At 36.7% G+C, this 11,038-nt stretch overlaps 1 protein-coding gene across 1 annotated transcript; it reads left to right on the top strand.

Annotated features, from left to right (window-relative positions):
- Nucleotides 1-1,142: 1,142 nt before the first annotated feature.
- LOC114309900 (receptor kinase-like protein Xa21) lies at nucleotides 1,143-11,030 on the top strand. Its single transcript, XM_028255777.2, has 4 exons — nucleotides 1,143-1,654; nucleotides 7,847-10,062; nucleotides 10,188-10,612; nucleotides 10,896-11,030. The coding sequence occupies exons 1-3, from the start codon at nucleotides 1,143-1,145 to the stop codon at nucleotides 10,610-10,612; spliced, it is 3,153 nt and encodes a 1,050-aa protein (XP_028111578.2). The 3' UTR covers nucleotides 10,896-11,030.
- Nucleotides 11,031-11,038: the final 8 nt, after the last annotated feature.

Raw genomic sequence — 11,038 nt, 5'->3', positions numbered from 1 at the left:
ATATGATTTTTTATAAGCATATAGTACTCGACAAGTTCTGCACATTGAACGGTTCAGATTAGCAAAACGGGACCCGTGGTGGGCCCTCACAGGCCCAACAGTACGGTCTAATCCGATTAAGGACTGAACAGAAGCCATTCCCATTTTGAAACTAATTTCGGTAATCTACACTATTCACCTTTTAATATCTCGATGTTCTAAATCTTAAATCCTAAACCCTAATATTTAATTGTCATATTTTAACAAATATGTTTAACTTGCTTTCAGTGGCTAAGCAAGTCCAAGTACAAAAACTACCCTCCTAACTTCTTTTTTTCCGCTGCCTTGTTGAGTTTTTTGCAACCACAAAATGTCAACACAGCTTAAAAATTAATATTAATATTAATATTAATTATGTGGTGTAAGAATCACCTTTACATAAAACGTGGATGCAAACATAGGGGGTGTTTGGGAAGGAAGTTTTTGATTTTTTTTTTTTTTGGTTTTTTTTTTCATCAAAAGACAAATTGGTTACAAAATCAAAAAAAAAAAAAATCCAAACAAAATATCACATCAAACTCTATAATCATTTTACTTTTTTTCTCTCACAGACGTCACATCCAACCATAAAAAAACTCAACTATCTTTCCAAACACAAATTTTTTTTTCTCCAATAATATCCTACAATTAAAAATTCTACAAAAAAACCCACTTCCTAAACAACCACGTAGTCTCATAAAATATTTTATTTCATTTAAAAATACGAAACCAATCACAGAATTAATCAACGAGTCCGATTCTATAATTGGTTTATGTATTCATAGTCTTTTCCAAAAAATTGTATTCATAGACTTTTCCAAGGAGCTGCGTACAGTTCTAGGAGTGGTAGAACAAAGTTTGATCCGTTTCGTCAAGTAGGTTACGTAGACAGGCCAACCACTTTAACTTTGCCTAGGACTCTATTGGAACAAAGCAAAGAAGGAAATCTTGTTCAGTTCCATCAAACTTCCTAGCCCGGTTGTGCCTGAATCTTCGTGGAAGAAGAAGAAGCGGTTCACCAGCCACTACATCTGTGACTTCTGGAATGTGGACCAACGGAAGGTTGCATAGCATATAGCAAGTTCACAACCAAGGCTAATTTTGCACACAAAAAAAACTTGAAAATGGCAATTCCACTTTCAGGGATTGGTTTCCGACTACTCAAGTTATTTCACGTATGGCTTGTGGTCATGACATTGCTGAATGTTGGAACGCTCTCAACAGCCACTACCACTAGTTCCTTTGTTGGGAACAAGACTGATCGCCTCGCATTGCTAGCCTTCAAGTCAAAGATTACACATGACCCTCAAGGGGTTGTGAGCTCATGGAACAATTCTCACCATTTCTGTGAGTGGCAAGGTGTTACATGTGGTCACCGACACAGAAGAGTTACCGTTATAAACCTGTCGTCAAGAGGTATAGTCGGTTCCTTGTCTCCTTCCATAGGGAACCTTAGTTTCCTTCATGAGTTCAACCTCAATAATAACACTTTTCAAGGTGAAATCCCAACTGAACTCGGTAACCTCGCCAGGCTGCAAAAACTAAACTTGACTCGTAATAGTTTCGAAGGAGAAATTCCAACCAACTTATCGCGCTGCATCGACCTCACAGAACTTAGTGTTGGACAATCTTCACTGTATTTAAAAGATTAAATTCTGTTGTGTACAAAACAACAATAAGAATAAAAGAAATAGATAAAAGGAGAGAATTTGTTTGATTACAAAAATCAAACTCGAAATAAAAATAAATAAATAAAAACAGATTTTATTTTGTTACAAAAACAAAATTAAAATCTGATTTAAATAAATAAAAACAACACTGAAAATAAATTAAATAACTTACTTGATTTAATTTCTTTGAATTATTTTCTGATCAAGTCCAGTGTTTGACACTGTGTCCTTAAGACAGATTCGTCCTCTCCACGGTGCTTTCAGAATTTGGACGTCTATCTCCCAGGATGAAATGATCTACCACAAACAATAGCAGCACTACAAATTGTTTGCCTTACGAACACACTAAGTGTTTACACTCTTTCTTTCGGAAATAAAATGCAGCAAGATGAAGAATATAAATAGCAGAAGTGAAATACGAAATTTCTGAATTAACCAAAACTTCAAATGAGGGTGGTCCTATTTATAGATGTGAAGGTGGCTCTTGGATTTGAATTGAACAGGTATGTGGCTCTTGGTTTTGAATTGAACAGGTATGATACCTGTTGGGTTTTGAATTCAAACAGATTCAACAATTCAAACAGATAGCAATTACGGGAAGGGCCCTGTTTGGGTATGCACTAATTCCAAAACAGTTTATTTCTGTTTGAAAACGGGAAGGGCCCTGTTTGGATGAACAAAAAATCCAAACCAATTTAATTTGAATTCTGGATTTTATTTTAATAAAAAATAAAATTAAATTCAAATGTTTTTGGCCTAAAAAGATTAGAAGCCCAACCCAACCACACACCACGCACCCGCGCCCAAGCCCAGCCCGCCCGACCGGACGGACGGCGGCGGCGCGCGCGTGTGTGGTGATTTTTGGGTCCAATGGGTCTAGCCCATTTTGCCCATAACCTCTCCCTCTAAAACACTTGGGTACCCCTTGGGGCACACCCCAAGTATCTCACCCTAAGCCTTATAAACCCTTTCAAAACCTCCCACCAAATCAATGTGGGACAAGCCAATTTACAACCTTAAGGAATTTTCACCAAAACTCCATTTCCATGGAGCATACTTTGGCTTCAATTTCCCATTAACTCAGTAATGGTTTTGAGCAACCAAATATACCACGTGAATCACAACGCGGCATAGAACGCGTTACCACTTTGACTCGAGTAAATCGACACTCGGGGCCCACCTAAAAAATAGACCGAACTTAGGAAAAAATTCTGGTTTTATCCAGAATTTTATAACCATTTCCAACAATCCCCCACATGAATGGAATTTGATGACAACGGAAATGCAACAATATGCAGACTTTAACGAAAGAGTATAAGTCGAAAATATCTTGCATCAGGATAGGTAGTTTTCGGCTTTGAACCTTCCCTAGTGATAACCTATCGGACTTACTGGCTAACCAATGGACGCGATGCCTTGAATTGTTCAGCCGTTTGTGTAAGCCAAGACAATAGATTTCACACAAAATATCTTCTAACACATCGTGGTTCTCACTGTTGTGTTCATTTTGGCCTTGAACGCGCCTGGTTTTCATAAGTGTTTCTAGAGAATTTAGCCTTTGCATTCTCATAGAACCGGCCCCAGTTCAACACTCATATAGGTGATTCTTATTGTGAGTATCTCTTTATACTCGTCTTGATTTTATGCCTTAATCAAGATATAAGTAATCATTAAAAGCAAAGCTTATCCTTATACCCCTGCAGACAACATATGTTGCAGATATCACTCTCACCATAGGAATGGGTAGGAATTTTAATCCTTTGGTGATTTCTGGCGAGCCATACATAACTTAGTTGTCCCTTTGAACTTAGTTCTTGGGATCTCCAGTCATATAAGTAGGGTTACCATTATGACGACTCTTATGTAATAGGCTTTAATCCCATCCCCTTCGATGAATTATACACTAGCTCTTTTGTCAAACCTTTTGTTAACGGATCCGCAATATTCTCTTTAGATTTTATATAATCTATTGAGATTATTCCGTTTGACAACAATTGCCTTACGGTATTATGTCGACGACGAATATGTCGTGACTTACCATTATACATATGATTCTGTGCCCTGCCTATTGCAGATTGACTATCACAATGAATGCAAATAGCTGGCACAGGTTTTGGCCACATTGGAATGTCTTCTAAGAAGTGACGAAGCCATTCTGCTTCTTCACCTGCTTTGTCTAAAGCAATGAACTCGGATTCCATTGTGGATCGTGCGATGCACGTTTGTTTCGTGGACTTCCAAGAAATAGCAGCGCCGCCTAGAGTAAAGACATATCCACTAGTGGATTTTGAATCTTTAGTATCCGATATCCAATTGGCATCACAATAACCTTCGAGTACTGCTGGATATCGAGTAAAGTTCAAACCATGATCACGAGTAAATCTTAGATATTTAAGAACTCGAATGATCGCTTTCCAATGGTCTTCTCCAGGGTTACTAGTGTACCTACTCAATTTACTGATAGCATAAGCTATATCAGGACGAGTACAATTCATTAGGTACATTAGGATTCCAATGATTTGGGAGTATTTTAACTGAGACACTGCATCACCTTTATTTTATTTTTTTTAATAAATAAAGACTGATGTCTACAGGTGTTCTAGCTAAATTCAAATCATCCTTGATAAATTTATCAAGAATTTTCTCAATATAATGAGATTGAGATAATGCATATCCGTCAGATGTTTTAGTAATTTTCATTCCTAATATAACATCTGCGACCCCCATATCTTTCATATCAAATCTTTTGTTAAGCATCTGCTTAGTTGATTTGATCATGTTTTGACTGCTTCCAATGATAAGCATGTCATCCACATAAAGACAAACTATGACATATCCTTGGTCAGTGTTTTTAACATAGACGCATTTGTCACATTCGTTTATCTTAAACCCATTAGTAAGCATTGCATGATCAAATTTTTCATGCCATTGCTTAGGTGCTTGTTTTAATCCATAAAGGGATTTTACAAGTCGACAAACTTTCTTTTCTTGCCCTGATACTACAAACCCTTCGGGTTGTTCCATATAGATTTCTTCATTTAGATCACCGTTTAAGAAAGCTGTCTTAACATCCATTTGATGTATTTCTAATTTAAACAACGCTGCTATAGAAATAAGCATGCGAATGGATGTTATTCTTGTCACAGGGGAATATGTGTCAAAATAGTCCAGACCTTCCTTTTGTCTGTAAACAACAAGTCTTGCTTTATACTTGTCAATTGAACCATCTGCTTTCATTTTTCTTTTGAATATCCATTTATATCAAGAGGTTTAGAACCTGGTGGAAGATCCACCAATTCCCAAGTATGATTCTGCATAATGGATTCAATTTCATTATTAACAGCCTCTTTCCACAAAGGTGCTTCAGGACCTGTCATTGCTGCCTTAAAGCTTTGAGGTTCATTTTCTAACAAGTATGTCAGAAAATCTGGACCAAAGGATTTTGATGTTCTTGCTCTCTTACTCAACAAAGATCCGGAAACAAGTTTCTTGCGAATGTCCGGTACATGCAGCACATTGTTGAGAGTGAGTTCCTTTCCAGATGTCATCTTGAGTACAATCTTTCCTTGTCCTTCAACTTTGGAAGTTGAGGAGTTGCCCATAAAGAGTTGTTCACCATTATCCACTGTAGAATAAGATGTGAACATCTTTTTGTCGGCACAGATATGGCGAGTAGCACCAGTGTCCACCCACCATTCTTTAGGATTTCCGACAAGATTTGCCTCGGAAACAACTGCAGAAAGATTGATGTCATCGAGACACCATTGGAAATATTGTCCACTTCAGTCATGTGGGCTTGAGCAGACTTCTTGCTTGTTCTTCTTTTATTTTTTCCTTTGCTACGGCAATCTTTGGCCCGATGTCCCTCTTTATCACAGATGTAACATTTGCCATTAAACTTGTACTTTTTATTATCCCCTCCTTTAGAGCCTTGTGATGAACTTTCTCCAGAAGACTTTCGTTTCTTGGTTTTTGAAGCATGTTCCACCACATTTGCCTTAGACTCCATAGGAAGCTTACCAGCCCGCTTTTCAGAATTGCGGTTATCCTCCTCAATCCTCAAACGCACAATTAACTCATCTATAGAAATTTCTTTGCGCTTATGTTTGAGGTAGTTCTTGAATTCCTTCCAGCCTTTTGGTAATTTTTCAATTAAGGCTGCAACTTGAAAGGATTCACTGAGAGACATACCTTCTGCGTGAATGTCATGCAGAATGAGTTGGAAATCTTGAGTTTGGCTGATCACAGTTTTTGAATCAACCATTACAAAATCCAAGAATCTGCCAACCACAAATTTCTTTGAGCCGGCATCTTCCGTTTTGTACTTTTTCTCCAACGATTCCCAAAGTTCCTTTGCAGTCTTGATTGGACTGTAGACGTTGTATAATGTGTTGTCAAGTCCGTTCAAAACGTAATTCCGGCAAAGGAAATCGGCATGTTTCCAGGCATCAACCGCAGCAACCACTTGCCAGTCGGTTTCATCCTCTTTCAGGATAGGAGCATCTTCACGGAGGAAACGAGCCAGGTTCAGAGTTGTAAGATAGAACAACATTTTCTGTTGCCATCTTTTAAAGTCAGTTCCTAAGAACTTCTCTGGCTTTTCACCGTGATTTACCGGTACTGTTACAACAGGAGAGGGGGTTGGCGTCATTGCAGCCACCACAGTAGTACTTGTTTGGGCATTCGTTTCAGTAGCCATCAATTCTAATATATAAAACAAAATTATAATTAGAATTTACACTACACAGAAAATTAAACCAAATCCACAGAATTAAATTCCGTAAAAATAAAAGAAACAAGAATGTAACTTTTATTTTCCAATTAATTTGAAAATAAAATAAAATTTTATTTAAACAAATTAATTCCACACAGAAAATTAAATTCTGTAAAATAAAAGAAATAAAAACTATAACTTTTATTTATCAATTAATTTGGAAATAAAATAAAATTTTATTTAATCAAAATAATTCCACACAAGAAATTAAATTGGTTAGCTAGTAAATCCGATAGTGTCTCACAAGGGAAGGTTCAAAGCCAAAAGCTACCTATCCTTTGCAGAATATTTTCATTTTCTGTACTCTCTGTAATTAGATCATGTTGTTACATTTTCTCTCCGTCAAATTCCATTCATGTGGGGGATTGTTGGAAAATGGTTTTATATAGGCATAATTTTGAGCCCATTTTGGGTGGACCCCAAACGTCTTTTGGGGTGGGTCCGAAGAGGTGAAGTGATGAAGACGGAATGTCAAAACCATTTATGAGTGAATGGGAAGATGACGTCGTTTTCGGGTTTAACATTAATTTTTTAGATAAAATTCTTTTGAATTTTTTCAATAAAAAAAATTATTGTGAGAATTTAATTTAATTCTAAAATCAAATTTTGAGTTCCTGAGTGGTTTCTTAAAATGTGTAATTTTAGAATTTAATTTAATTCTAAATTTAAATTTTAGATTCCTTAAGTGATTTCCTAAAATTTATACCTCTTACTTTATTTATTAAACTATTCAATTAGTTTAATATATATATATATATATTCAAATAGTTTTTTAAATTAAGTTCCAACAGGTGATTAGTTCTTCTAACAGGTCACTTTTCATAATGGTTTAAAAGTGCTCCGGTTTTGTCAACGGAAACTTTTCAAAAACATTTTGAATTTTTGGTGCCTGTTCACTTTTTTGTGAAACCTGTTCGGGGCTTAGGATTTTGCCTATATATACTGTCTTATTTCCAGCGTTTTGGGTAGGGAAAAAATCAGTCGAATTAATCTGGAAATTGAGTTTTGGTAATCCAATTTTCCATCCGAGATTTTTAGTCTAAAATTTTTCTCTTTGCTGTCCATTTCTTTTAGTGCATTATTCCTCATATTTAGTTTTAGGAATAAATATTCAGAGAGTTAGAACACAGGTTTGGTTCGCCGAACAAATTGTTTGGAGTACTACTACAATTTGTGAAGATCATTGTATCCTGGGAGATAGACGCCACTCAACCGTAAGTACCATAGCAGGGCGAATCTGTCTTAAGGACAGAGTGTCACACACTCGACTTGGTCTTGTAATTTTATTTGGTTCGACAAAATAAATCCGGTATGTTATTTATTTATTTTGTTTGAATTTATTTCTAGTTATTTTATTTACACAGAAGATTGTTCCAACAATTAGTGTAGGTAACAATAAGCTAGTCGGAAAATTTCCTAAAGAGCTTACTTCCTTGTCGAAGCTCACGTATCTTGTCATTCAAGCGAACAATTTGACGGGAGGCATTTCTTCATTCATTGGGAATCTTACTTCTCTAGAAGTCATTTCTGCTGCTAAAAATCCTTTTGGCGGAAGCATTCCAGATACGTTGGGTCAATTGAAAAATCTAAGACAACTTGGATTGGGTGGCAATCAACTTTCCGGTATGATACCCTCTTCTATTTACAACCTCTCTTTCATAACTGTTTTTTCTGTGGCTAGTAATCAACTTCGTGGTAGTCTTCCATCAAGTTTTGGTTTCAAGTTCCATCATCTGCAACTCCTTCAATTACAAATGAACCAATTTACCGGACCCCTTCCACTTTCAATATCCAATTTTTCAGAACTGGAACAGATTCAAGTAGAATATAAAAGCTTCAACGGAAAAATAACAAACAATTTTGGAAACCTAAAGAAGCTCAAAAAGATAGGTCTGTTTCATAACAATTTCGGAAGTGGGGAACCTGATGAACTAGCTTTTCTTGGTTCTTTGGCCAACTGCAGCAATTTGATGTTGTTGGGTATGGAGGTAAACCGATTTAGAGGGGTATTACCAGCTTCTGTTGGCAACTTGTCAAGCCATCTCTTTTCCTTTATATTTGGAAGAAATCAAATATATGGAACTATTCCTTCAACAATAGGTAACCTTGTCAACTTAACTGTGTTAAGTATGGGAAATAACCAACTCACAGGCACAATTGCAACTAACATTGGTAATCTTCAGAAGTTGCAAAGGTTGTCTTTCGCAATAAATCACCTCTCGGGTAAAATTCCAGATTCTATGGGGAACCTATCGTTGCTGAATGAACTTTACATGGCAAATAACAGACTAGAGGGGACTATACCCTCGAGTCTTGGTAACTGCCAAAATTTGTTGTCATTGCGCCTTGATCAAAATAACCTGAGTGGTACCATTCCCAGAGAACTATTGAGAGTCTCGTCTTTATCAATTTCATTAAATCTAGCTCGGAACCATTTGTTTGGTTCCTTGTCAACAGAGGTTGGAAATCTCAAAAATTTAGGGGAACTAGATATCTCCGAGGATAGGTTATCCGGTGAAATTCCTAGCAGTCTTGGCAGCTGCAGCAGCCTTGAAAGCCTGTATTTGCAGGAAAATTCCTTTCAGGGATCTATTCCTCTACAATTGGAATCTTTGAGGGGTATTCAAAACATTGATCTTTCTCAAAACAACTTGTCTGGAAAAATTCCAACGTTCTTGGAGAAATTTTCACTAATGAATCTCAATTTGTCCTTCAATGATTTTGAGGGTGATTTACCAATGAGGGGAGTTTTCACAAATGCGAGTGCAATATCGATTGCTGGAAATTATAGGCTTTGTGGCGGTATTCTTGAACTACACCTACCCCGCTGCACCCCCAAAAAATCAAAGCCTAAGATGCCTCTTTCACATATAATAGCAATCACAACAGCTTCTGTACTTGTTGGAGTAACCATGGTATCATTTTCCATAATTTGTTGGTTCAAAAAGAGAAGAAAAACTCAGTCTACAGTTTCATCGTCGAAAGAATCATTCTGGAAAGTCTCTTACGGAAATCTTCTCAAAGCAACAGATGGTTTCTCTACAGCGAATCTGATTGGTTTTGGTAGTTCTGGCTCTGTATATAAAGGACTTCTTGATCACGATGGGGAGTTAGTTGTTGCTATCAAAGTAGTTAACCTTCAAAATCGTGGAGCTACAAAGAGTTTCCTAGCAGAGTGCGAAACCTTAAGAAATATTCGGCACCGAAACTTAGTCAAGATCATAACTTCTTGTTCTAGTGTTGATTTTCAAGGAAATGAGTTTAAAGCTCTGGTTTACGAGTTCATGCCTAATGGGAATCTAGAGAGGTGGTTGCATTCAAGTCCAGAAATTAATAACGAGCAAAATGAGCTCCAAAGACTCAATCTTTTGCAAAGAATAAACATTGCCATTGATGTGGCTTATGCACTTGATTATCTTCATCACCAATGTCAAACACCGATCATTCATTGTGATTTGAAGCCGAGCAATATCCTTCTTGACAATGACATGGTTGCTCATATTGGAGATTTCGGTCTAGCAAAATTTTGCTCAGAGTTCATTATTCCAAATCAAAGTAGTTCAATCGGAGTAAGGGGAACCATTGGATATGCAGCCCCAGGTAACAAAATAGCTCTTTACCCTTCTACTCTGAATGTTAAATGGGTACTAATCCAATCGTATCATTTTTATTTTCGAGCAAAAAGGATCATAGCTTGTTTTGAATGTGAATTTTTTAAATGGCAGAGTATGGTCTCGGAAGTGAGATGTCAACTTACGGAGATGTCTATAGTTATGGGATCTTGTTACTGGAGATGATAACAGGAAAGAGACCGACTGACAGCATGTTTGAAGAAGGCCTCAACATTCATAGCTTTGCTAAGATGGCCTTACCTCAGCGCATGATGGAGATTGTAGACCCAGTGTTCCTAAATAATGAAAAAGAAGAGGAAAGAGCAATAGAAATGGCTGCTGCTACTGCTACCAATAAAACTTGGGAACCGATTCAAGTGAACAATGGTGATAAAATGGTGGAATGTCTGATTTCCATGGTCAAGATTGGAGTGGCGTGCTCTATAGATTCACCACAGGATCGAATGAGCTCAAGTAGTATCCTCCATGAGCTTCATCTGGTCAAGCACAAGCTTCTACAAAAACGAATTTCTGACTAGGTACGAAATTAATGTTCTTGCTAAACATTTTTAACTTCTTTCCTTTGTAGAATTTAATCCACTTTGATGGACATTTTTGCTTTAAAATAATAAAATCAACACTTGCAGTGACATTTTGTATTAAACTTCTGTTCAATTTTTTTTGCTTCTATATAGCATTACTCTAAGAATGTTGGCCACCGTGTCCTTGTGTAGGTATTCTAGAAAACTCATTTTGATTTATGGTGATTTAAATAATTCTTAAATTATACTTATGCCCTTGGCATCTCCTTTTTGGTCTTAGGTAACTAATTACAGTACAATGAAGCTTGATGCTTGTCAAAGCAGAAGGGAAGAGGATTATGCTTGTACTTATATTCAAACTAGGAACCTATTATGTTGCAAATTCTATAAATAATTTGATCACCAAATTATTTTCCATTTAGT

The sequence above is a fragment of the Camellia sinensis genome, chromosome 9 (genome assembly GCF_055761805.1).
Source record: "Camellia sinensis isolate YWXY chromosome 9, ASM5576180v1, whole genome shotgun sequence".
Taxonomy (NCBI): domain Eukaryota; kingdom Viridiplantae; phylum Streptophyta; class Magnoliopsida; order Ericales; family Theaceae; genus Camellia; species Camellia sinensis.
The sequence above is the reverse complement of the archived record's forward strand: the minus strand, read 5'-3'. Positions and strand labels throughout refer to the sequence as shown.